This window comes from Haemaphysalis longicornis, unplaced genomic scaffold (assembly GCF_048455015.1).
Source record: "Haemaphysalis longicornis isolate Haplotype H1 unplaced genomic scaffold, Haemaphysalis longicornis Haplotype H1 scaffold_2, whole genome shotgun sequence".
Lineage (NCBI taxonomy): Eukaryota > Metazoa > Arthropoda > Arachnida > Ixodida > Ixodidae > Haemaphysalis > Haemaphysalis longicornis.
The window spans coordinates 180,005,968-180,033,964 of record NW_027526295.1 but is presented as its reverse complement, the minus strand read 5'-3'; the positions used below and the strand labels follow the sequence as shown (position 1 = coordinate 180,033,964).

General features: G+C 45.8%; 1 protein-coding gene across 5 annotated transcripts in view; it reads right to left on the bottom strand.

Moving 5' to 3' along the window:
* Positions 1-887: 887 nt before the first annotated feature.
* LOC144169578 (aquaporin-7-like) overlaps positions 888-27,997 on the bottom strand; it is a 128,289-nt gene continuing 101,179 nt past the window's right edge. Inside the window, exons 4-9 of one of the 5 annotated variants that reach the window (XM_077698816.1) lie at positions 26,401-26,519; positions 17,657-17,874; positions 12,473-12,624; positions 8,029-8,074; positions 6,647-6,680; positions 888-3,122 (exon numbers count right to left, since the gene is read on the bottom strand). In XM_077698816.1, coding sequence (XP_077554942.1) covers positions 8,031-8,074; positions 12,473-12,624; positions 17,657-17,874; positions 26,401-26,519 — 533 coding nt within the window. In that variant the 3' untranslated portion in view covers positions 888-3,122; positions 6,647-6,680; positions 8,029-8,030. Of the gene's footprint in view, positions 3,123-6,646; positions 6,681-8,028; positions 8,075-12,429; positions 12,625-17,656; positions 17,875-26,400; positions 26,520-27,997 lie in introns of all 5 variants that reach the window. The other 4 variants (XM_077698815.1, XM_077698817.1, XM_077698814.1 and 1 more) reach the window with 4 other exon arrangements.

The following is a 27,997-nucleotide window of genomic DNA, read 5'->3' as shown; positions in this document are numbered from 1 at the left end:
TGCATTCTTTCTTTTTTGGTTTCAGTTTTCATGCACAGTAATTTGCGTCGTGCGATTCCACTCTCATGCAGGGGATGATTTCAGTGGATGCTTGTGCACATGTTTCTTATGTCATGAGGAAACTTTTCCACTCCCGCAGCGAATACTAACCGGTGCCCTCTAGCCTCACTGCAAGCCGACGTACCACTTTTATAGTGGGGTGTCAAAGTCATACCCACCATATTAGTGGGAGTCTTCCTAAAAGTGGCGTCATTGTGATATGGGAAACGCGGAGCGGCACGCAAGTGTGGTGCAGAGATTTTTGTTACTTACACGTGTATATGTGCAAACAGATTTTTGGTGGAGTCGGGCATTTTGTAATCGGGTCTCTCAGCGAGGAATAGCACCTGTATTGTTGATTTAGAAAAGCCTGGAGAATGAGAATATTTCTCGCATAGCAAAGTTTGCCGACAAGAACAGTTATGAACACATTTTGGCATTGGGTGCTTGCGCAAATAGTCTTGGGGAGGTCAGGGGGTGAAAAGGATGGCAGAGTGAAGTCAGTCAGTCTAGTGTTGAACGTACACGGTACATCTAGGTTGATCTTATCATCAGTGGCTCCCTTTCCTCCACTGCGACGGCTTGCCTGTTCAGCCTGCAACTGCTGATAAAACGTAATTTACCCAATGCTCTGCTTGCAACTGACTTAGCTTGTCTTTGCATTGTAACACCCGTCCTCACATATTTGCCATTTTTAGTTGATTGAAGAGTTGTCTGTACTGTGTGCGTATGTACGTCTATACTGTGTGCGGATTCAATCCTCAGTTGGTGTGTGACGTTGACTTCTTTGCGCGATCTGTTTAAAAATGTCATGGAATCCCAGTTGTAAATGCAAGCACAGGCTGGGCAAACAGGCTGCAAAATAAGTTTATTTTTGAACGCCTGGCATGTACAAACAATAGAAGCCACTTGACGATGTTCATAGCAAAGGTGCACGATGCGTGACTGACAGCAAACTGTAGTGAAGACACGGAACAGCCCTCATTATTGATTCCTGCTCTCCAGCTTTGCATGCACACAGAAGCAACAATGATGCCACCAACATTTCCTTTCATGTTTTTTTTTTACCGAAAAAAAAAAAAAAGGTTACAGAAGATTGTGCTGGAGCAGGCACCAACAGCTTGCTATGCATTTGGAGCTGCATACTTTTTGTCTTATTTTCAGCTACTGAATTACCACTTTTTTGCTAGCTACTTCAAACGTACAAAAACGAGCGTAAAAAGCAGATATTTCTTGCTAACTGGTAAAAATTTCAAGCACTCAAACGTGGGTCAAACCATATAGCAGCTGAACTCTGTTGTCGACAGATTTCAAATTGTGCCCACACAGACACACACAAAAAAGGAGTTTTCACACTTCAAATAAGGGAGTGATAGCCAGTTATATTTTAACAATGCAGCTACTATTTGCTAATAATTTGATTTTTGTTATGTAAAAATTTAGAGGAGGGGAACTTGCCCACCGACAGCGCCTAGCACAAGTCACTGAACATACATTTGACATAAGCACAGCAAAGAGCTAGAGACAGTCACGAGCTTGAGAGCTGCTCACAAAGCATGGTAGAATAATTAATATCCTCCAATATAGGCAGATGAACGACATGAAACGGTATCTAATATTACGACACCGTGGGACGCGAGCACCACATATTTCTTCGTGTGGGTTCTGTGTGACACTGTGATGCTGTTAGGGATAGCACAAGCAAAACAGAAAAAAAAAAAAAGAAGAGAGAGAGAGAGACGAGAAAAGATCTTTGGCAGGCTTCTCCATTTCAGCGAAGCATTCTTGTCTCAGTTTAATAAACCTATCTTCAGGGGTCTGTTTCAGAACCTTCACGGAATACACGCTCTCTTGTAGTATTGTTCTCTCCACCCAATCTGTAGTACTATAATGCTGCGTGTTCCGAACAATTCAAGATTACACTTATCTTTGCCTCAGACGGGGTCTGTCTTGAGAGCTGCGCCTATTTTCTGGGTGCATAAGTTAGCGTTGCAAAAGAAGGCACAGAAAGTGAGATAGTACTCATTTTAACGTAAAAGTGCCGTAAAAGGCTTGGATTGAATTCAGACTACTGGGTAGTTCTTTGACAGCCACCGAACGCTGTTTACACTGATTTTTGTGTGTCTCGAAAAGTGCAACCATCGCTGCTCACAATTTTGCCCACTACAAAGTATCAAACAGAACATGCATAAATGGGCTTAGTGTGTAGCACAAAGTCTTTTTTAGCGCTTTTCTGCACCACCTTTAAAGCTTACTTTTCACTCGTTGACCAACGATAAAATTTCAAAGCCAGAGCCGTGCACTGCATCAGACGGCATTTTGAAGCAATTGCAAAAGCACTCGTAGTTTACTGCAGGTTCCTGGTGCATGGTAACCGGTTACAGCCCACAACAAAACCAGCGACGAGACAGTCAATAGCAACTTCTGCCTGTCATAAACACTGAAAGTGCCTGTATGCCGAACTTTGGCAGACTGAACCGTGCTTGCGTGGTCCGTATTTGTTGAATGCTGTTGACGTAGACAGCCCATTCATTGCATGTGAAATCAATTGCAAAAGGCGAGTGATTTATTGTAACTAAGGCAAAGCATATCCAGAGTCTGAGCTTTTGTAGAGTAGGGCTCTTGATTACGGTAGCTCTGCCCGCACAGGACGGAGCTGCAACAACTTGGGTAGCAACAAACACCCTGTGCCCACATGTGCATGGTAGCACGGGTGGACTTTTCGTCGCAAACCCGCACAAGTGTGAGACACTTACATTCGAACAACAACAACAACAAAGACACAAAGAAGAAAAGGGGCGAGGACAGTTGAAGGAGAGTCTGTACGAGGCACTCTGCGATTCGTTGTCTGTGACGTGGGCCTCCAGACACCCAGGCTAGGATCGTTGCGGTGAGGTGCGGGTTTCTCGCAGAGAGCTGAACCTTGTGTGGTGGAGGGGCACCGTAAACACGGACTGGCTGTGTGCATCCCTTGTACGCGCGCATGTGTGTGTGGTTCCTCTTGATATTAGTATTGGCATTTCTTGGCACCTAGTTCTTGATATCGTTTGTCTTGATGCCCCTCATTTGGATGACGTTTTCAACTGGTGGTGAAAGAAGAGAAAAAGAAACAGCAAACAGGAGAAATGCATTAAGAAATGCCATCTGTGACTGCCCAACTATAAACACTCATGTGTGATGCCCGTTTTGGTTCAGCATTGAAGTCGCTACACAAAAGTGTGTGACGATTAGTGCATGCTGTTAGGCACGGTGAAAGTTTACCTACCTAACAGATGCACCAATCAGTTGTGCTTGCAGGATATGATTTGGCCTGGTTTACAAACTAAACCGTCATCTCCTTCTAAATTTAAGGTTTCTGAGGAATTGTAGGGCATGTTAATTTGTCAGCACTTTTTTATTTATACTGAAGTAAAAATGCAAAAAAGGCGTAAAGAAAAACTTCTTCATTCTGTCTTCCATCACATGCTATCCCCGATGCGTCTCTGCCTCACATTCAGAAGCAACGTAACTAACCTCAAGAAGTAATGTCAGTAGTTCTAATAAGTCACAATATGAACAGTACCTAGTTTGATCTCTCACAGAAGTACTAAAATTCTTCCTTCGGTAAATAAAGGAAAAAAAAAACATTGTTGCATGGCAGCAGCTACCGTACATATGAAGTCAAGTCGAAGGCTTTTTGAAGGTGATTTTTTGAGCATGGTCTGGACTGGTTTGACAATGCCATATTACCTGATCTGAGTGTGGCTGAGAGAACATTACAAGCGCTTATCTTCCTTTTTTGTTGTTATGTTACAAACGGGCAATTGTGGTCGAAACATCAAAAACATGAGCCTACAACTTTCTCTTTCATAATGGCTCAATGGCTCATAATGGCTCAGTGTTGTTAGTTCCACCTGTTTTTGGCAATGTGCAGGGATGCCAAAAATCGTGACAGCATAGCGACTTCACATCATTGTTTTCTTCTTCACAGATGATGCAAAAATTTGGCCCCGTATGTTACAGCAATGAGAAGTAAGGGATGTCTTGCTTTGTCATGTTTTTGCTAACTTTAACCCGGAACAGTTAAACTGCTCTAGGGGTGAAGTCCTTAGGGGCTCGGGCTGTCAGCATCTCCTGTCGTCGTCGTCTCATGTAGTCACGGTACTAAAACACCGGTACACTCGTTTTCCAATGCCTCGTGCTAGGACGTAACTCGTACTAAAAGAACACACCGGGACACTCATTTTCCAATGCCTTGCACTAGAACGTTTCATATGCATGAGCAAAAGCACGTACTAAAAGAACACACCAGAACACTCGTTTTCCAACGCCTCATGCTAGAACACTTTGTGCTTCAAAGGCGCGAGACTTTTACAGCAAAGCTGTATTCCTCTACCCCCCAATGGTTTCATCTCTGTGGGAAAAAACGCCAAGGCGCCGAGAATACACTTATGCACTGCATGCTTAGCCCTTCCCCAGGTTTCACGTTAATAGAGATGGCTCTGTTTTTTGTAATCACTTTCTCCGAAAATATATTCAGAGTGCCGACTAGTATCACCAATAGTCCTTCAAAAAGCCAGTGACTTTGCTTAGAGTAGGCACTGCTTTCTCATAGATTAAGAAAAAAAAATGATGGTTGAGTTTAGACATTTTCGAAATATCCCCTTAGACTGTATAGAGCATGGCTTAGGATATATGCAAGCTGTTGTTGCAGCACTACAAAAGAGAAGGTACTTTAAAAAGGAAAATTTTTACTACACGCAGTCAACAATTAATTTCCAGCTGTTTCAAACTTCAAACAGCTGCGTACAAACAATTGCCTTCAATCAACTTGCTTAACAATGCAAGTCGATGTTGGAGACTTCTCGGGTTTAGTAACTTTCTGAGCTGCTGTTAAAACTGAATTTTATCACGCTATACTACATTTTAAACAAACTCGAAAATTTTAGATGCAGTCATCTGTAAAGTGTTCTTTTATCTTATTGAAAACTGAAAAATCTCTGCAACGTTTATAAAAAAAGTCATATGCACTGAACAAAAGCACACGCACACAGATATACAGACAGCACACTGAAGTTAAAAAAGCAATAACAGACAAATGTGTAAGAATGAAACAAACAGCGCACTATGTGCAGGAGAGCCATGCAGTTATTTTTTGTAAGCCCGTGCAAAACATGCGGCTGCAGCTGAAGCAGTGACATTATAGCATGTGCCTGTGTGTTATGCGAGGGGAAGGGATTACCCCTTGGCCTTTTTCTTTTCTTCAGATCTAAACATGAGTCTTATTGCAGCAAGTAAGCATGTCTTGCCACACAAAGAAGTGGGGAGCAAATGGTAAGCTGCGTTTGCAAAAGAATGATGATACCTGAAATACCAGGCGTCTAAATACGTAATAACCGCTCATCTGAAATTTCCTGGCTCATGGATAGCGTATGGAATGTTCCTGCGCAATACTTTCAGCAATTTTCATCAAAACTAGTATTCTTTGTTAGTTTGTCAGCCGGTCGACTTGCAGCTCTCTCCCTCTGCCTCTGTGTTGGAGGGAGGGAGTTATGGGTGTGTTTCCTCTGCCATGTATCAGAATTAGTGATGCTACGTGGTGAGGCCACAAGCCCAAACCAGAGCAAAGCAGAGCTGCAGTACTTGCGTAAAGGTATCATACAGTATAATGCCCCTGTCACACGGGCACTTTCAATGGCGATTGAATTGATCCAAATTGAGCTCAATCCGGATTGGGCACTGCTACACGGCAGTTCAATTGCGATCGAGTCTGATCCCACTTGAACTCAACCCTGGTTTCCCAAGTGCGATTGAGGTTTCCAAGCGCAGTCGGACGAAAGCGGTGATACTCTCGTCCCCGCTGAGTAATGGCACAGAAGGTGACAACTTCAACTAATGCCACAAATTGTATCAAATAACTTGACCCAAATAAGCGTGCGGTAACATTTAAATAGTTACGCACACCTAGGACCACGCAAAGTTACCAGACGCTGGCCGCAAAGTACATTTTTAGCGCCATCTGGCGTACGCGAGTGTAACCGGTGCAACTTCTCGATCGAGATCAAAACGTGCCGTGTAGCAGCAGCGGTGCGTCGAGCGCACACGAAAGGTCAATCGTTCTTTGCTTCAGTCCGGATTGAAAGTGCCTGTGTGACAGGGCTATGAGACTCAAGGCACATTGTCGTAAGACACTTTACCTTTACGAGCTAGTTCCTTTCACGAGGCGAAGAGCCACCACCGAAGATATTTACGCATGCTGACTGTGAGGTGCAGTTGTGGATGATAGTAAGCAGGACACATAACATGTGGCCAAAGTGAACGCTATGTTTACTCTTGCCAGCAGGTGCACTTAGCACTGTGTGTTAGCACACTGCTGGGAAATGGGGAAAAAAGCTAATACAAGTGTGCTGCGGTATTGGACTGAGGAGTGCTTCGTTCCAGCTTAAGTCACAACAAAGGGAAGTGTACGCAATGGCTCTACCTCCCATTAGCCAGCATTCCTAGCACATTTTGGCTGGCATCTATTTATCGTGGCCTGACACTACTGCATAAGCTGGAACGAATGGGGGAGCAGTGCCGACGTTGTGGCAAACGTAGTCATGCTCAAGTGTTTGCCGAGCACACTTACTTTCACATTCGAATACCATCCTGTCCATAAGCATCTGAAAAGCAACAATGCATCGTGCTCGATTTGTTCGTTTGAGATTGCATGATGCCGGTGATATTTAATTTGGCCATTTGAACTGTTTCAATGACGTTGCAATGCAGGAACTGGCACGTTCTTATTTTTTTGAGCCACGAATGTGTCGTGGCTAATGAAAAGAGTGTATACGCAGACGGCATCAGGGAGTTGAAGTAAAGTGTCACATATTGGCCAAAGCCTCTTCAGCGTTGTGATTACATAATTGGGGTGCAGGGACAACTAAAGCTTCTGGCACGAATTGAGTGTCAGCTCTGGCTTATTGAGCACATGCTAAGGTGATGTTCAGGTGTGGCCTAATGTATTGAAATCATAATTCAGGGTCTGTCCAGATTAGATGGTAATGCTTCACTGCGGCTTAACCGTGCTATGCTAAGTAACCAACTTTAACATTGACTACTTGCCAGTCATTTTGCCAACTTTGCTTGCCATCACAACCATCTGTAACCAAACATTATCAGCACAGTGCATGATTTCATGAGGAATTCGTAGGAAATGGGTGGCTCTAGGCATTAGGAGGTTGCCTTGATATTACAGAAGTGCCATAGACCTCACTTTTAAAGTGGCTACAGTTGAACGAAGTCACCGAAGTTCAACGAAGTCACCGATGCTGGAAAATCGTTTTGCTAGATCCGTAGGCTTTATAAAATTGAAAAAGCATTGAGCCTGTGGGCAATTGCAAGAGAGAATTCTGAATTTGTTTGTTAAATTGAAAAAATTGCGAAATCGAGATAGATTGTGTAAATGTTTATTGAAACCGAGAAGAGGTCGGCCTGAGAAACTGATCTTGGACCTGCTACTTTCCACTGGGGCGAAGGTACGGAGGATGAAAATAGAATGAAATGAATATGGAAGGTATGAGGAATGACAGTGAAATCGATAAATGAACAATGTAGCAGTAAGACCAATACATGTCTCCAGTTTAAACTATACTGAGGCTCTGGCAATTTCGGAAGATGTGAATAAGTAAATGCTACTCCAAGGCAACCTCCAATTATGTGCATGGTGCCTTCCTTTGGAAGCTTTTTGCATGCAGTGCGTCCATCTTTGGAAGCTTAACTATACCAAATTGAGTATAACTTCAGCTCAATGGTAGATGATAAAACATCATCCAGATAAATGATAAACCTTGCATTTTTGCCTTTTATAATACATGTTAAATATAAATTACCTTAATGCGGTACGGTAACAAACAAGGAAGTGTTCCTAAATGCAGACAGAGTCTAAACACTCACAGTATTACTAATCTGTGGGCCCGCAATCCTATGAATCCTATAATACTGAGCCGCTTAGTTTTTGGCCATCCTTACCTCTAAAACAACGTATCACTTTGATTCGCCAATTGGAATCGAGGTGCTGCAAGGTGTGTAGAAGGTGTTTAATCGTGCCGTCCCCCAAAATATGCAAAGACAGAGAAAAAAGTAACATGGCCAAAGTGCGTGCAAAAATGTAGGCATGCAGTTACATCACACTGCCACAGGCACTCCCCGTGTGAGTGAAGGAGTTAGTAGCGGAAAGGGTTTCATTCAGCCAGTGGCATACATTACGTTGAGTCTTCATCTTGGAAATAAACGTGAGATAACCTACTGCATGCTAGAATCTAGATGGTTTGAGACAACACTTAAATAACTGCATGTAGTCCATAGCGTCAAAACAAAGTGGAGAGTTTTCAAAGGATTTTTTTTATTATTAATAACTTGGTCAGGACCACGTAGGTTGAGTAATAGGGGCACTAAAGTGAGCTATATGACATTTTATTTGTGAGCACATTACCTCGTTCAAGTCATGCAATCCATAATTTTATTATTAAGCGGGAATACAGAGCCATGTTTTATTACAAGAAGAAGCAGAAGGCACGCTCCGCGATAACTTTCGGCCCTGCTGCAGTGACGTCGTTCGTCGTTTCTCCCGACTTTATTCTTCACCTATTTCATGGGAAATATGGACCTTGTGTTTGCTTAGGTGCAATTTATAAGCCATAAACACACTCCTGTTCAGCCTTGCCCTCTGTATATTTAACCGGCACTGCTTGAGCAGCTTGATGCTCAGAATAATAAATGTCACACTAGTAAACAGATTCCACGCTTCCTGTTAGTCAGCATCTTTGGTACGTGCGTTGTTGTATAGTACAGCCACCAATGAAAACACGCAACCTGCTTGCTAGCATGGCATTTATCTGTACACAGGCATATTAATAGAGGCAATATTTATCGAACTTTCAGAGTGTGCTGTCACAGGTAGCCAGTGTCACATAATCAGAGTAGAAATGAAGGGAAATGGCGCTCCTAAAATTATTTTATTCTGAAAAATTGTTCGTAAATTGACCACAGCTAGAACAAAAGGGTGTAGGCCATACACTTTACACATTGACTTGGTTAACTTAAAGGTATTATAGAGCATTTACGACTTTCTTTAGTTTTCCTTTAATTTGCGCAAGCCTGATCTACAGAACTAAAATTTTCAAAGCCAGGCTAAAGACAAACGTCATGTTTTGCCCAGCCAATGCCCTTCATTCTACCTTGCTTTCTCCAGTGAACCCGTCCCTGCCTGCATATTTGCCTTCATATTGAAAATTGCATGAGCAAAAGGACGACTGACAAAAGTTCCCAGGACAAGTGCTGAATTTAAGAAACGCTTTTTACTTTTTATTTATTTACGAAGGGCTTTTTTTTTTAAACGCATACAAGTACGTACAGGAAAAATATTATGGGTGTTCTATTGTGAAACGAAACCATATGAGAAAAAAATCACAAGAAATAAAAGGCAGAACGGCATGAGGAATGCGATTGAATGATTGATTGATTGATCGTAGGGTTTAATGCGCCGACGTGACGCAGGCAATGAGGCACGCCAAAGCGGAGGGCTCCGGATGAATTTTGACCACCCGAGGATCTTTGACATGCACCGAAGTCTCGTACACACGGGCGCTTTTGCTTTTCTCCTTCATCGGAAAAGCGGCTGCCATGAATCAAACCCACGTCCTCGTTCCCAGCAGCAGAACGCCTTAGTCACCGGGAATGTGATTAAGTAAACTAGTTTGCACATTCTGAATTGTCAAGGGTGCATAATTTTGCATGCCTAACTTCCGCTTTTTTGAAATTTTTTTACCCATGCACTCACAGCCAGTTTTTACACGAGTGCAAAATAGAATTGTCCAAATTCATGCCCTGAAAGTCTTCAAGTGCAAACATAGGAAATGGCCACACGCTATAAAGTTTTTAAGGGGTGGTAGGCTTACACTGCAAACAAGTAAACAAAATATATATTTTTCTTGCAGCGCCTTACGTTTATCTCATAATCTCGAAAAAAGTAGTTAACGACTACAATGCTCATAGTGAGTTTTGCCCCTAAAAAGATTCAGGACGTGGGTTCAATCCCAGCCGCGGTGGCTACTTTTCTGATGAAGGCGAAAAGCGAAAACAGCCATGTGTTGATATTTCGGTGCACATTAAAGATTCCTTACTGGTCAGAATTCATCCGAAGCCCTCCACTGCGTCACAGCCCAGGTGTAGCTCCAGCGCATTAAATCTCACAATCAATCAATCAATCCCCAAAAAGATTCAATAAATTTGTACGACAACCATTCAAAGGATCGGGTGTAGAGTTGAACACATTTTGACTTATGATTCCTGCTTTGCGGGTGTTCATTACTGTACACCTATCAAAAGTAGGTGGTACATGCTTTCAGTTTTATTTCCCGGCCACCAAGCATAGGCAGTACAATTTGGAGGTGACACTCTGATGCACGGAGGAAATAAATGGTTTTAGGCCGTGTGCACCTCTTTCTGGTGGAGCTGGAAGCGCATTTTAAGAAGGCATCCTTTTTCCTTGTATTTGTGCACACTTGCCACCTTCTCTTTTTTCATTCGAGTCTACTGGACACCGTAGCATCATTTTATTGCATGCTGCTCCGACCCTCTTTGAAGTAATTACCCTTTGTTTGTCAAGGCAACATGCAGCCCTGACTCACTGCAGCCTGTCCCAGATGAGACCCAGCATCCGCTTTGCGCGCATACAGGGTGTTGCAAGAATAAATGATAGTCTTAAAAATAATTTTCCCGAACAAACCACATCTTCTTTCGCGCTAAACTTCACCCAGAGGTCAAACTTGATGGTCTATTTTGTTTAACACTAACAAGAGTGATAGTGTGTTACTATCTTACTTATAAATGAAATAAAAATTATTTTAGCTTATGGCAGTTACAACCAGTGGCCTTGATAAAGAAAATGGCCCCCTTAGAACAGCGGCTTCACCTGGCGTATTCACAAATACAGGTGTGATGTGGTTTAGGGGATGGACATTAAACTATAACTTGGTTTTTTTAAATGAGAAAACAAAAAAAAGACAACAAGACGTATGTATTTGCTAGTATTCAATTAAAAATACAGCTGTGAGAGTCAGCACTGTCCTGTGAACTTCTCTGCCTTGTCAGTTGTGCTCATTTGGGCCATAAATTTTCAATATGAGTGTCAACCAACTCACCTGACCATACATCATCTCAAAGTTTTCTTTCAAACAATTAATGGCCTTTTAATTAACGCCTGAAGCCAGCCACATTGTGCCCTTGCACCATTAATTATGAACTGCTTACTAGGACACAAAGAACAGATAAGCCTTTAACGAAAGAAAAAAAAAAGCAGTAGTGCGGAAAGTCACGTCCGCATTTGTTTTCTTTACTGAAGATCATGAATGTCCTGCGCAAGTAAAATAAGGTCGGGTGGTCGCTGCCCAGTATGCCTTAGTTAGTGCTTAGTGGGAACGTTTGCCGCACGTGTTTCAAGGAGCTGCTCTAATTAAGTTCTACCAGTAGTCAGAACAAGTGACCTGAATGGTCAAATGGCTCCATGTTGGGTGTCGCCAACCAGGGGAGCTGTGATTTTAGCCGTCGGGAGCACTGCCCGTTGTATCTGCATGCATGGAGTGAGCCCACAAACTCTGGACACATGCGTTATAAGCTGTGTAGATAAGATTCTGACAAAAAGGCTCATGCATTGCTGCGCCACAGGTTACAGATGCAGGCACACTTATACTAAAGCCACGAATAATGGTAGAGTTTAGCTTGCCATGCACATCCTTGGTTTCGACAAGGCTGCCAAAAAGACAAGTGTGCACGTGAGCTTGGCCCGGCAGCATATAAGCCACACTTTTGTTTACAATCGAGATTTACTGATTGCCAATGTTTTTTGGCGGTGATGCGCTTCAGGCATAGCTCTAACTTTGGCATGGGTTACGCAAAGAAGTGAAAAAGAGAAGCAAAAAAAAGGCAAAGTGAATTTAGAAGGCGTAAAAGCAGGAATAGAGGGTAACGGGTAAAATTAAAGGGCTTGAAAGGAAAAAAGAAATTAAGAGGATAACAAAATAAAACAAAAACAAAATAGCATAATAGAAAGAAGTTTACGAAAGCAAAATAAAGGTGAAAAAGGAAACAAACAGACTCGAGTGTAACACACGAGCTTAAATATAATCACCCAGCACTAAGCGCAGAAACCAGAGCCATGAGCGCAGCAAGCTAGAACTCCCAATTCCCACCAAGTAGTTGACCAGGTAGGCAGGGGAACACAGTGTGCAGCCAAGGATTCTGCAAGGACTCAGCCGTTCGTGCGTAACGCTGATGCAACTACGTGGAGCAGACTCGGCGGAACAGAGGCAGCAAACACGATGCCTACACGTGCTTCCGGGGGGTGGACACTAAGCGGACACGAGGCTTTACCTGCCCGTCTCGATAGAGGACGGTTGATGACCGTTGTACGCACCGTCCTTGGCGGACACGGGGTTGCCGCTGTTGATGTCGTAGCTCTCGCCGGGCCAGTGCAGCTCCACGGCCAACGTGTACAGCCAGGCACCGACGAGGGCGCCAATGTGGGGGCCCACGATGGGCACCCAGAACCAGTTGTAGTCCCGGAAGCTGCGCATCAAGGACACCTCGTGAGATTGCTCATTCGTGCTGACAGCAATCATGTACGAGTTGTAGGGTGACGCGGTGGACCACTGATTACTCTATTTCACTTCGCACTAAAATGCGCCTCTAGTTGCTGTTGTTGCATTTACTGGAAATGAGAAATAAAGAAAATAAAAGAAAGGTGGGTCGCCTCTTCTTATTCTAGAAAGTCACAGGGGAATGCCACTCTCTAGCCTAGGAGACCAGGCATTGCTTAGGTCTGGGCTGAGAGCTGGTTAGCCCACACTTCCACTGCTCCAGAGAGGAGAAAAGGAAGGCATTCAGATGGCTGGGGCGTGCCCTTTTCAGATGGAAGGCTGTACTGGGGATATGGCAGGTTGGGTATTCTAAGGATATATAGTGGGAGATGCGAGATGAGGGTGTTGAAGTATGTTTGGGTGTGAAATGTGCACAATTGTTGGATTTCCCAGACACCGAGGGACAGGTGAAGATGAAGGGTAGGTACTTGTGGTGGCTCTGACGAAAACGGTGGCGGATTTTGGGGCCTCGAATGGGAGTAGGCCGTTTGGTGGAGGGCGCAACCAAGACACCCATCCTGAACGGGCCGCCGCATGAGCCGCTTCATTCTGGAGGGAGGTATGACTTGGGGTCCACATGACTGGGATGTAGGGAAGGGTCTTGATCGTTGGTAGATGCTTGAGGGACGGGGGAGAATGCAATTAATCAGAAAGTTGTGGCAGGCTAGCTGTGTGTTCGTGAGGGTAGTGACATTGCTGGTCAGGGCTGTAGTGGAAAGGTCTGTCTCGATTTTGTGCAACATGCAATGTGAGTAGAAATGCTTACCTCCCCTGGGGCACATATACAGTTTGTTGATTCAAACCACCACAGAACCACACTCCCACCTCACCGATTCTCCCTAAATGGGCCCAGAGCCTTCTATACTAATACTGTTCTTCCTGTTTCTTTTTTCCATACTGGTAGGGTTCATCAATGGTGGTGGCTGTCAGCATGGGGCCACGAGGATCAAAAGCAACCAGTGCGTGGTCTGGTCGTTGCAAGTACGTTTGGATGTCCACGCAGTGAATTGCAGGAATGTTAAGAGTATTGCTTCTGTAGGCAACGAATGTGTGTTTGTCTTCGACTGACAGTTTAAGTAGGATGGTGCAGAATGGGAGGGAACGGGATGTGGGTGTATAGTGGTGCGTCCAATGAGCTGGGAACAGAGCAGACTAGGTGTGCCAGAATGGCGCAACACATAAGGCTGGGAAGAGGCGATTGAGCTAGCCTAGGCATATTCACTGTACTTCTAGGAGTTCCATGAGTGAATAGCGGAGGTCGAGCTTGAGTAGGGGTGAACTGTAGGAGTGAGTGCAGGAAGTCCAAAGACAATTTTGCATAATTCTTGCAAAATAGTACGTCAACTTTTGATTGTTCTTTTGACTTCAGTTGGACATATGGTGCACCGTATATATGATGGGAATGATAAGAAGTGCTTGAACAAATTGGCAGGTGTCGTGCTCTCGCGGATGTGTGATGGTAAAATGGAGTTGGAGAAGAGTGGTCACTTTTCTGTTGGTTTGTTAGGCAGCGTGGAATATTTGAAGGCCGGTCACTTGTGGGTTGGGAACAGAGATTATAGTGATGGGCAGGTTGGGGGTAGTGCTGTCTGTAAGTACGTGCATTGAGGATGAGTAATGCGGATTTGAGGACAGCACAGGTGGGGCTTCACTGCTCTAGATAGTACTCAGGTGTGTAGCCAATGGCTTGCTTAATATTGTCTTGATGATGTGCGGCTGAGCGAGTGTTGGCCCAGATTGTTAAGTCGTCCGCATAGAAGGCGCGAGGTAGATTAAAGAAGCAGAGAGTTTGGCAGTTAGGTAAGGAGCTGGTGCTGGTATGAAGTAAGGGCAAAATGACTGATCCTTAAGGGGTGCCTCTTGATGGCGTGAAGAGAGATCAGATTGTATGGGCCTAAGATGGAATGCGCTGTCCAATACACCAGAACTTCTCAGACAAAGTTGTAAGTAGCCACACCACCGTAGTTTGAAGGCCTCGCGAGATGGCCTCATGTGTGACGTGTCAAAGGCTTCTTCAACATTAACAGCAGGGACAGTGCGCTGCACTGACTTTTTCAGAGGTCATCTATTATTTGCCCTTTTAGTTGGAGGAGAACGTCTTGAGTAGATTTGTAGACCTGAAAATTGACCGTATATGTGGACACAGGTTGTTATCTCCGAGATGGGTTGTTAAAGGAGCCATGAAGAGAAAACACAAGTTTGGTTCATTCGAAAGATTGCCTCGTTAGAACCATAACGACACCACTTATAACGCAAACTTCGCTCAAATAAGCTACATAATTAGGAAAAACGGGAATGGTCATGCGACCCACCAGCTCATTTCCCGCAACAGAACCTATGCCGTCACATGGGCTAAGCTCTGCGATTGGCGGAGGCCGGCAAAAGCAAACGCATGTTAGGCAGGGCTTACAGCTTGCATAGCGAGCTAAATGCCCGTGAAACATACTGCACATTCTTTTTATGACAAAGAACGGTGGAGTAAACGGTTGAAGGTCCGAACGAACTCGCAAGCGTGTGCGCCAATGCGTACGAAACTAGCGCGCCGGCCGAGCTCGACATCTCGCCGTCGCGCAGACCATAGAGTTTCATACTAATATATACTAGAGGGAAATCTGGCGCTGCATTCGCGTGCCGCCGTAGGCGGCGCCATTGCAGCTAGCGACGTTCCTCGCCTCCTTGGCTTGGTTAGCCACATGGCTTCTTTTTCGTCTTGAAGCCAAAAGGGGTAACATTGTTTTTCTGTTCATCTTCCATGAAGCTTCTAAATAATCCCTGGCAAATAAATCTTTATAGAGCTTTTATTTTTTAATAACAGAACAAATTCGATTAATTTTCTGCAGTAATATTGTTGCATTTTTGCAGCCAAAGCCAACTTTTCAGCCTGTTCGTGAGCCATGCCAAGGACAAGTGGAACGTGCCTGCCCGGTACATGACGGCACGCTCACCGAAGCGCGGCTCCCCTAGATGGTGGCGCCACATTTCCCTCTAGTGTATATTAGTATGAAACTCTATGGCGCAGACGAATTTTCGGGTTCGAGCATGGAGGAAAGAAAAGCTTTCGAGGCTCTTCGGGGCCAACGAACCGTTCCAGCACGCACAGCCGCGACCTTGCTTCGTATCGTAATCCCTTCACAGGAGGTTGGCCGTCATATCGCCAACCAGCAAAGGTAAAAATAGAAACGAGGGGAGTAAGGAACAGCAAGAAGCGACGAGATAGTGCCAGTCGTCGCGTAAGTTTCGAATGGTGTTGGTTTGCTGCTGTCGTTACGAGCTCGTTTCCAGTTTACAACCACTGAAAACTTCAGTTTGTTCAGTTACGGCAGGGACCCTTACGTTAGCTCACTCCTGGAACATGCTGGCGCTCGTTGCCGACTTCGTCAAATCGCTCTGACCTTGGGGAAAAAAATGCCGTAAACACCGCGCATTGACGCTCGTATCTTTCTGGTCGAAGCAGAGAGCTCGCGCGAACGGCTTTCCATACACGACACCGGCCAACTGGCATAAGTGATACTGCTACTGAAATTGAACTATTATTAACCGTAATCAAAATACGGCACATACGTACCAGTCTATATTCGTCCGTCGCGACGGGGCTGACGAGGCAGCGGTGCCGACGGCTGGGCGTTCGTCTGTTGTGGCTATCGCGGAATGGTCGCTTTCCCGTCCACCGCGTATCCCACAACTCTTGCCGCTCGTGCACTTAGAAGCATTGAGCGTTTTTGTGGTGTGAGGTTGTTAAATGCAAGCCCGAGCTCCTCGGCGAGAGTTTTGTTCTCCGGATCAGGCGATTCCATGACTAGGGCTGCGGGTGCACTAGGTTTTACTAGTATTTTTAAAATGGCCGCCGTCTCGATCGACTCCCGCGTGTGGGTGCTATATGGAGTCGACATACTAAGTATCTGTTTCATGGACCGGCTCTATGACGCCATTGTACACGTCACGGAATGTTCAATTTTAGCGGGAGATTTAAAATTTTGGCTTAAATTGCCTTATTTATCAGTGAATAAAGCATCATTTGCTTCCGGGAAAGCGCTTGGGGTACTATGAAACACCTAATCTTTCGAATAAAACAAACTTTTGTTTTCTCTTCATGGCTCCTTTAAGCAAGAGTGCACCTTATGTTTGAAGAGCTTGCCCAGGCAAGAAGCAAGACAAATAGAGCAGAGATTGTTGATGGTTATGAGCCAGAGTGGGATGTGGGGAAAAGTGGTGGCTTCCCAATGATGGTTAAAAATGGTGAGGATGAAAGTGAGGGCTTTGCCCTCTATGTTTCGAAAGATTTTGCTTGATTTTTGGTCCTTGCCCAGCATGGCATTGCGCATTCAGCAAGCGAGAGCTTAGTACAACTTTTGGGCCATGAAAGCAGCCCTGAGTTCAGTGTTAGGAGGATATATGATTTGGTAAGGTTTGGAGATCAAACTGGCGAGTTCTGAAAGGGTTAAAAAAGTTTTGGTTTTGTTGGGGTTGCGTTAACTAGGTGGTTCAGGGGTTGGGTATGGTTGGCATGTAGCATAAAGTCACTTTACCGGAATATGCTCCTAGGCACTATCATTTTGCCCTCTGCACACTACCGGTAGTTATCCAATAAGAGTGGACTGCCTCTAATCTCCATCTCAAAAATAATAACGCAGGACATCTCTGTGCCAGTAAAAGCAGTTGTTCGCCACTGCCATATCTCGTCCCTCCTTTCGCTTTTCTAATTTAGTTCAAGCTTGAAAATTACCAAGTCATGTGGAGACGAGCATGCGACAAGTCGCTGTAAAGACATCTCCCTGTCGAGGAGACAAGTGGACGTGCAAGGAACGAAATAATAAGAGGACTGGGAGAAAGAAGGGAAAATAAGGAGGTGGGGGCTGAACTTTCACCAAACCTCCCCTTGTGTCAGTGTTTCTTTAGGGGATTGTGTCTGGTGAACAAGCGATGAGCACAGGCGGCCGGTGGTGCATCGACCCACTGCTCACCTGAAGACCTCGCCTCCCCATCCGGCCATGGCAGTAAAGACGCGCGGCCCCAGGTCCCGGGCCGGGTTGAGCGGAGCACCGCAGTTGTAGCCGAAGCACAGGATGACTGCGCCGAGTGCGAAGCCAATGAACAGGGGCTGCACCCCCTGCGGAACGGCCATGTTGCGGGCATCCGTGATGGCCAAGATGGCGAGCACCAACAGCGCTGTGCCCACGATCTGCGAGGGGCACCGGGGCAACCACTGAGAAACGCGTCGTGGCCATTTGGCGGCATATGCACCCGTGCTCTCACTGAGGGTGGTGCATCGGAAACTGCTGAGATATGTAGTTGATCTTGGAGTGTACGTACTGCCCAGGTGAACTAGGTATTTTATAATTTTGCGTCACCTACAGCGAAATCCTTCTGGGTGTCGTATTAACTTTGTTGTCGCTTGCGCGCTTATATTACTTCTTTGCCAGATCAATATGGCACGGCCTATTTAATATGAAGCTTGCTATGCCTCACTGATGGCGACCGATGCCGCGCCGGAAGGCACTGCAAGAAAGCCAACTTTACAAAATAAGGTTACACACAAAAAAAAAAAACGCTTCCCGTGGTTGGAATCGAACCTGGGTTCCTCGCGTTATGAATACGACGGCCGTTCTGACACGGCCGAAGCAGTTCAGATACCGGAATTCGAACCAGGTTGCATGGGAGAAAGATTCTAGAAAGATTCTAGAAAGAAGGAGAAAGATTCTTCAGAAATGGGCTTAACCCAGCCGAAAACAGACACTGAAAGTATTGGACCTGTCCAAAATACCATTGAACTACACGGAAGTGCAGTTGATTCCATTTGGTCCAATGGTGTTTTGGAGGGTTACAGTTCCGGATTTCCAAAGGTTTTTTTTCAGCTGGGTTTGATTCTTTTCATTTCCTGAAAGAACATTTTTTGCATTCATTTAAACTCAATTACTGTTTTAATGTTCTAGCTCAACTTAAATGTTGAGTAGTGCTTACAGCAGGCAACAAACGCTTCGGGCAAGCTCTGCATGTTACGGCAGTACGTGAAACCTGTACTGCACTGTGAAACTGAGTTCATGCTTGTATTGATCAAAGATAATGCGCTACTCGCACACCTGCAGATGAAAGAAAGAACGAGCACTGAGTTGGAGGCGGATGGGTGCCTCCAAAGATGGAGTTTGCAGAAAGTGCCTACATAAAGTTGGCTCTGCGTCAAACTGAGCATATATACTCCCGAGACAAGCGCCAAAAATGCCCAAAATGAAGCCTCATATGGTTCAAAACGATACGCTGAGCCGGTGCAATAGGTGATAACGGTTGCTCACAAAAGTCCCATAAAGCGTAGCGAATAACATCTCCTCAGGTGAGGCATTTTTCAGTTCTCGTGGTTTTTGTTGACGCAGACGAGAGTCATGCAGTTGCATCTGCGTGACGTTCATGGCAGCGAAATCAAGTGCAGGGGGAGTCGGACCTGAACTCCAGCTTTTGCCATACAATACACAAAAAAATGCCATTTTTTTGCTCCAAAACTGAGAAACAAAGTGTACTTGCAGACGGACAAGAATAAGATTGACAAGATTGACACCATGATCAGAAGGTTGTACAAGCGAGCGTTGGGGTTGAAGGAGTCAACAAACACCGAGCGGCTGATGCAGTTGGGCGTTTACAACACTCTGGACGAGCTCATCGAGGCGCATCTGGCGGCACAGCAAGAGAGACTGGCGGGGACCAAGACGGGCCGGGTCATACTCGAGACCTTGGGGTACGGCTATCAGGTCACGGGGAGGCAGCTTCACGAGCTCTGTGATAAAGTTCGAGAAAACGTGCGGGTGAGTACCATCCCGAAGAACGTACATCCAGAGCACAACCGGGAGCGGAGGCAAGCCAGGGACAAGTACCTCATCGAGCAGTACAGTGGTGACCTGAGAACGAGATACGTGGATGCAGCAGACTACGGAAAGGGCAGATATACAGCGATAACCATCAATGCGAGAACGGGGGAAGTGTCCACGTCAGCGAGTAAGCGGTGTGTTAATGCAACCGAAGCAGAGGAGATCGCCATCGCCCTAGCAATGGCCGAGCCGTGGTGTGACACCGTCCTAAGCGATTCGCTAGAAGCCGTCCGAAACCTAACAAACGGACGGATCAGTGACAAGGCAGCCAAGATAATCGAACGAGTGGTTGCGCAGGAAGAAATAAGAGTGGAAGTCAGGTGGATCCCTGGGCACGCGGGTGAATGCTCTCCGAACACACCCAACCACAACGAGAGACGACCCACAGGGAGGCGCGCCCTATTTCTGCGCTGGAGTTTTGGCGACATGCAGCACCCCTAGTGGCCAATGCCTCTGGGTAGTACAAAAGCAGACGACCCTCGCCGCCCTCCATGTGTCTTCAATTACAAGCCAGAGTGAAAGTTGGTTGTACTTCGTTTAATCGCTTTGTGGTGCGTTTAAATAACTGCATACTGTATGAAATAGCTCTTAAAGTAGTTGCAGAGGCTAAACAAAATGATATCCGCTAAAACAAGCCGATTTTTCGGCTTTCTTTTGGGCGAGCTGTCGTGGGCCAGGACGGGTGGTCTAATTAGTCTAACTTCCTGACGACTATTACCGTTCTTTCTTCTTGCGTGCGGTCGACAAAGAAAAGTTCACGAGTAGCATAAACACGGAACGCTGCTGGTAACTGCAAAAGGTTGCTTCAGTGGGAGCATGCAAGCGAACGCAAGAATTGCTGCAGCCGGCTCAGCTGACACTGCTGGCCTGGCACCGCCTTGAAAACGAGTGGAAATTTTGTTTTGTATTTTCGCAAACGAAATGATTCTTGCGTAACGTTTTACACCGCAGGATTTACGAACGGTAGGGTACATGTACACTAGCGAGTAGGTGAGGCAATAGCGTCAAATAAACAAATTATAAGCGCTATTAAAGGACGCAAAACAAGCACCAAATCGCACGCCCGCTGCCTCCAAAGATGTGTAGTTCTATATTTGCATAACATAACAGCCGCATACACGGCGCGCGGCCCCGAATATTTACATACGATCATCACTGACTCTGTTGGTTATTTTCTAGTGCAGGGGTCGTCGCTAACAATCTGAACGCCGACACGCCAGTTCCTCAAATGGAGTTAGGCAGCGAGACAAGAACAGAGAATTGGTCGTTTACAGATGAATTGTACCCCATCTGCACACTTCGCCAGATTATTGTCAGATATTATTGGCAATTCGCTTTTTTTTTTTTTTGCGTTCAAAGCCCCCCTCTGGGAGGGCTGCACGGTTTGCCGGGCAGCCCTCCGCCGTGTCGGCTGCATGAAACTCTGCCCTACAATTCAAAACATTGCTGACCTTCATTCTAGCCTATTAAGTGCGAAATGGGAATATATGATGCAAGAGCGTAATTAAGTAAAGTGAAAGCAAACGAGCGAGCGGCCTCTCAGTTGGCCCGACCACTTTGTCTTACGGCCACTAATTTCCGAATCGCATAACAGATTTCACGCTTCTGACGCTCGCTGCATTTTGTCACTGAGACACGCAACAAAACGGCTAGCTAACGCTGCACCATGTATTCGTAACGGCGACGCAAACGATTAAAGTACACGCCTATATAGTGCGCAGGTACGCAAAAGAGCGGCGCACCGCGACAGGCGAGCCCGGCGAGCCTACCTGTCCGCCGGACTCGCTGGCTTTTTAAAGCGCGATCATTGCCGATAGCGTCCCTCTTATTTTTTAATCGGCTGTTGTTGAAAAGTCCTTGTCACCTAGAGTATTAGTTTAAACTAGAAGCTTCACTTCAAATGGTCAGTGAACCTGCGAGTGGGATACTGCCGTCACCGTCCCGGCACTGTCGTCAGCGCTGTAAACGTATTTAGCGCTGCAAAGCTTTTTCCTCTAATGTTAAGTTGATCGCCAGGAGAGACCGGACTCGTCGGGGATGGGCTGGTGACCATGCCGCGAAACAATCGGGAACATCGAGCTCATTTTGCTAAGAAAGGAATTTTTATTTTCTCTTGTAACAAAAGGAAGTACAAAACACTCGTGGTTACGCTTTTCCACGTTTACATACTCGGTCCGTCCGTTACATTGCAGGACGACATCTCTCCTTGCTATTAACAAAGCAGATACGAAATCAGTGAAAAACTAACATTGCATGAACACGAATGCAAATGACATACACTTCTTGGTACATAAATTGTGCACTGAGAGGACAGCCTGTGTCCCGGGAGGGGGGGAACTACTCCCCCACCCCAAGCACCAGCTCCCTTTACACAAGACGTTTCATTTACTCGGGTCTTCCTTGCTACATACGCAACTTCAAAACATTCAAATGCAAAAACAAATACAAAAGAAACCGACCATTGATTTGTTGACTGTACCGCATGCACTTATTTGGCCCACCTTCCCATTTGGGGCCACAAAACTTGTTGGATACTCTGAACATGACCTTTGTTTACATAATGCAATTGGAACTGCCTTTGGCAGTAGCAACACAATCACGCGGTTTACATCCGCACCACATGGCTTACACCCGTAAAAACGCAAGTAAGCGGCTTACATTTGCGAGCCCGCTCACTTTGTAGTAGAGTGAGGCACCAAGTGCACAGGTGCAGGAGGAGAGTCTCCCCCGCCCGAGGCGCCTGCGCCTTTTAAAAGCCTCCCCTTATGTTCCCGTAAACTTGACCCGTACGTTATTGGGGTGCAACTCAAGTGCACTCACCTTTATGATCCTCCCGTTATTTCCCTGAAATGTAGCCCATGTGTTGGAGTGCGGCTCAGGCACACCCGCTTTTATAAGCCTCCTTTTATGTTCCCGTGAAGCGTAACCCGTGTATTGGAGTGCAGCTCAAGTGCACTCGCCCGTTTTGAACCTCAATGAAAGGACAAGACCATTTTCTCAAGAATTCTTCTTCCCCTAAGAAGAAGAGCTCTGCTTCCAGGTTTTCGGTTAGTTTTGTGTGCATGTGGATCAGTAAGTTCCACTGGTTACGTCGGGGGCGTGATTGCTTAACAGCAATATGCCTGTTTATCCACAGTACATAAAGACCAATCGTTATGATAAGCACAGCTAGAGGGTTTCTTGGGCACCGTCTGCCCTCCAGGAAGTCCCGAATGCGGAGTTGTCTATATGCCCTACTCACTATAAGCCAAAAAGTTTTGGCGACTGTACATTGGACCATTGCGTGTTCATTTGTCTCCCTCTGATTACAGTGCACACACTTGTCTGTTGTTGTTGTACCCCATCTCCTTAAGACCGTTCTCGTCTGCAAGACTGACCACCCATACTTCCATGTTACGTCTTGGGCTTCGCCCGGTACATTTGCATTGATTAGCGTGCGCCAAGGAAAGTTCTTTTGTTTCTCTTCTAGGTTTTCAGGACTCGTCTCATCTAATTTCTGAGCCAGTTCTATGTTCCTCATATCTTCTACTTCTCTTTGTGAGTTATGTGTGGTTAGCTTCTTATATGCTGCTATTACTTTGGCGTAAAAGGGGGGTGGCTGAGTTGCCTTGGGTCCATCCGGAGTATGCTGGGGAAATAACCTAGCTTGCGCTCCCAAGAAGTATACACAGAGCTGCCTTGCTGGATGCCCCGTCTGCAGATCAAGGACCCTAAGAACACTTTTCAAAGCATAGGTCGCGGCATAATTGGTTACAGAGGGGATGTTCCACCCCCCGAATTGTCTGGGCAGGCCCAGTTTCCCGGTTTTGACCAGGGCTGTTTTATCCGACCAGAACAGGCGCAATACTTCAGATGTAATTTTAACCGCTATGTATCGAGGAAGGGCAGCTGTCCCGGCTATATACCATACTTTCCCTGTAAAAACATTTAATGCCAGATACCTTTTAACCGCGTATGGAAAGTCGTAAGCTAAGGCTTCGTTTACATCCTCCCTGAGTTGTTTAAGTGTCTGGTGCCATGTCTTAAGCGATACCCCGCTTGACGTGTAAGTAACTCCGAGGATTTCTACATGTGTGACTACTGGGATGCCATATATGTGTTGTTTTTCTAATGGACTTAGGCTTAAGGCTTTACTTTTTGTGCAATTTAGTCTTGCACCAGCTAACTCGGAATACTCCTCAAAACAATTAAGTGCATGCACTAAACTATCTTCGTCCCTTAGATACAAAGTAACATCATCGGCATATGCCGTTACTTTAACTGTCTGACTCCCTGGAAGCTGTAAGCCTAGGATATGCGGGTTATTTCCAACATTTTTTAGGAACGGTTCTATTGCTAGAACAAAAAGTAATGGGGAAAGTGGGCACCCTTGTCGTACCCCTCTTGTTACGCTCAGACTAGTTGCTACCTGCTTGTTTACTACTAGATCACTCTGCATGTTTTCATAAAGGATTACTAATATATTAATAAACTGTTGTGGATATCCGAAGGCTGTTAAAGTTGCAAAGATGTAGTTGTGTTCTACTCTGTCAAACGCCTGTGCTTGATCTAAAGAGATGAGCCAGCCTCTAGCCTGTCTTGTTTTGGTGTACTCTATTATGTCTCTGTTTAACATGTTTAAGGTTTGACAGTTCCTGTCTGTAACTGAGCAGGCTTGCCACGATGTTATCACTTCCGGCAAGGTAAGTTGCAGTCGTCTTGTTAGCATTGATGCAAGTAATTTGTAATCCGTCCCCAGTAACGTGATGGGGCGCCAGCTTGTAGGTTCGTTCCAAGACCCGGCATTTTTTGGTATTAGGATAATCCTACCTCGTTTAAAGCTGCGGGGTACTGTGTGCGTTGTGAGAACGTCATTTAGTACTGCACATAGGAAGGGTCCAAGAAGGTCCCAAAATGTGCTGTAAAACTCGACTGGCAATCCATCCACTCCTGGCGCCTTGCCTTTGTGGAGTTGCTTCATTGACTCTGTTAATTCTTTTAATGTAATCGGAGCGACTAAGCGTACAAAGTCCTCATCTGGTAATTGTGGAAGACTTGCTAAGTAGGGGCTAGAGGTAATGCTACCGATGTCTCTGGTTGTCTCACTAGAGGTCATTTCCTGAAAGTAGGAAATGAACCTGTCGATGTCCCCTGGTGTGAGATTTGCTTGGTTTGACCTGTTTGCTTCCGCTTTCAGCTGCCTGTTTCGTTCGTACCTCAAGACTTCAGGGTTGGCACTGGGAGATTGTCTGGCTCTATGAACATCGGCAGTGGTGGAGTAGAGCCTGCTTAATCTGGAGTGTCTCAGTTTTAAATCTTTAAGGTAGGTTTGCATTAGCAGTGTTGCAGGGTTGCCTCGTTCTATTATTCTTATTCGTTTTAAGATGTTTGTTATCTCATCTGACTGCCTGTGTCTGAGCTTTTTTCCCTCGTCAATGCAGAGGGTCTTCCATTCCACTTTTAACGAGTCCCAGTCGTTAACTTGCCTCCCTTCGATTGACGCTGCTATTCTGTTTCTTAGGCTGGCTTTGCATGTCCTGTCATATAGTATGCGAGTGTCCAGCTGCCAGGCTTGATTATTGCTTGGGTTTCCTTTGCTAGTTATTTTAATTCCCACAGGGCTGTGGTCCGAGATTTGCGGAAGCGATGCTGCAGCTTCCACTATTTCGCACTCTGTGACAATGTCTGCCAGAACCGAGCTAACGTAGACTCTGTCTAGTCTACCTTTCGTCCTTCCTTGTTGCCATGTGTACTGCACCGTTGTTCCGTGAAGGAGTACGTGTGCGTCAATTAAATTAAAATGAAGTATTAACTTGTTTAAATCCCGTCCTTGGTAATCTACTCTATGTGAGGGCCCTATTCTGTCATCCTGGTTTAATACACAGTTAAAATCTCCAAGGCATATGACATGCCGGTTTTCGAGAAACAGATATTCTATTTTGCTCCTGTACACGCGATTTGTACTGCCCGGAAGCCGCTTACGCAGTTCCCCCTGGGCAGCGCAGTAGGCCTATGTCGAATGTGGAGCAACGCAGGAGGCGATGGTGGCATAGAGATAATATACTGATGGTGGAGCATAGAGTTTCATACTAATATATATATATATATATATATATATATATATATATATATATATATATATATATATATATATATATATATATATATATATATATATATGGCGAAACTATGGTCCCTGGCGAAACACTCAAGAACATGCGGCTTTCGAGACGGTCGTACCCGCCGCCACCACCGCCACATCGGTCGCTGGGTCGCGAGGAAGCGGTGCGGCGAAGAAGACTCCAGACAGCGTCGGTCACATCACCGGCAGCATTACATCAGATGTTCCCGGACGAATACCCCGAGGCCCTGTGCAGTGTGTGCAAGAAGGGACCGGCCAACCGGTGGCACGTTATGTGGGACTGTGCCACCGAACTGTACAGTGCCAGTTTCGAGATGTATCCAGCGAAACTTCAAGGAGCCATCGAGTCAGCCAGCAAGATGAATCAAGAATGGGCCATCCAGCAGATCTTCGCCGCGCTTGAAAGGCATGGGCTTCGAAGCTGCGAAAGGAGATGCAACGTTAGGCCGCGTTGAGGCGGAGCCGGAAATCGGCCCCCGCCTACTGCAGGATCTTTGTCATTAAAGTCTTTTCCAATTCAAATTCCTTTGTATTTGTTGAGGTTTTTTATGTCCCGCCTTCGGCCAAGCCAAGTTTTTCCCGTCGTCAGTGAAATCAATAGGGCAGAAATGGGCGCCAACGCGGGAAGTGCATAAGATCGTCAAGACCGCACACATCCCTGAAGGAACAAGCTTCGCTGAGACGTATATTATAGATGATACAAGCGAGAGCCGTTTGCGCTCTTCCGTACCTGATCAACAAGGCCGTTTCCGGTGCTGACGAATTCCTTGGGGTAGGAAGCGAAGATTCCGGCAGTGGCGTTTTCACCCACGACCGCTCGAACACCGCCGTCATAGTTGTCCAGGGCTCCTACACGGTGGGTGAAATGTGGTGAGTTTTGTATACACTCGCATCGCGCATGGCCTTTTCTTTAAAAAAAAAATTGCAAGAACCCGCAAGAGGGAATTGCCTATTAAATGCTTATAAGCTACTCTGCTATACACCGAGCCCTTTAAAGAATGCTTCACTGCTTCTCATACTTGCATTGTTTGAAAAACACTTCTTCAGGCGCTATAAAAGCAGTTTGATGCCAAAGTAGCAAGGCTTTCGGAGACGCTATGTATGCTTCTTAAGAGCTATACACCCGAGCCATTTTGAAATTGACTTCACTATTATGCACAATTGCTATCTTGGGAAGACAATGTTTCAGGGAAATATGAGAAATCTTGTACGGGAGTGCTGTAAACGAAGCCACCTTAGAGTCGGCTTCGCCACTATACACACGCCTGCTGGGAAAACTTTTTTTTTTCTCAGTTTGATTTTAAAGCGGGATGGCCAAACGGCCTTCTATTGAATACCTTCATAAGACACCGTGTATCCTATAAAGCGCTATACAACGAGTACCTTTAAGTCGGCTACGCTGCTGTTCACAGATGTTTGCTGGGAAGACATTTTTGCAGGGGCAATGTTACATCCATGCAGGGTGTCGAACCGGAATTTTTTCGGGTTCGGTTCGGGTTCGGGTTCAAGCCTTTCGGGTTCGGTTCGGGTTCAGTTCCAGAGCACCATTCCGTTCCGGTTCGAACCGGTTCGAACCCGTTGGAACCGGTTCAAACGGGTTCAAACGGGTTCGAAGAAAAAAAAAGTAGGCATCTTTTTATGTTAATTTTTCGTGCTCGTTTTTCGTTTCCTTATCAAATCGGCATAACAACAAATTCAAAAAAGAAGGATTCTTTGCCCAAATATTTTGTCTTCGCCAAACTAAAGCAACCCTGCAACACGTTTTTCAACTTTTGTCTAAATCTTGAGTGCTTGCAGAAAGTAGTCAACCAACGCATTATACTATGGGGTCGCAATGTGCCTCAGCCAAAAATTACTGTTCTCTCCTCGTCAGATAACATAGAAACTTGCTCAAAATATTTTAAGTGCGAATGCACTTTATAAGCGACCTTGAATCACTCGTCCGCCGTCCGCGCTCCCCCTCTCCCCTAGCAACGGCGCGGAGGAGGAGAGAGAGCGTGCGTAGCAACGGTCTCGGCATAGCAACGGTCTCCTGCTCGGCGTAGCTGCGGGCGGCGCGCCGCTGCGCCGGTTCGCTTCGCGTTCCGTCCGCGTGAGGGCGCTCGCTCGTCGACTCCGCATTCCGACGCTCGAGGGCGCTCGCGCGACGGCGCGCCCCTCCGGATCAAATCGGGTAACTTCGGGCAAACTCGGGCATTCGCACTTTGCCATCTTCCCTCTCACTTGGGAAATGCTTGTCTTTTTTTCTCTCCTTCCCGGTCTTCGCGTTATTCGACCGCTGAATGACGTCATTACAGCGGTGTAGCGGCTGTTTGCCGGCTTTCCTT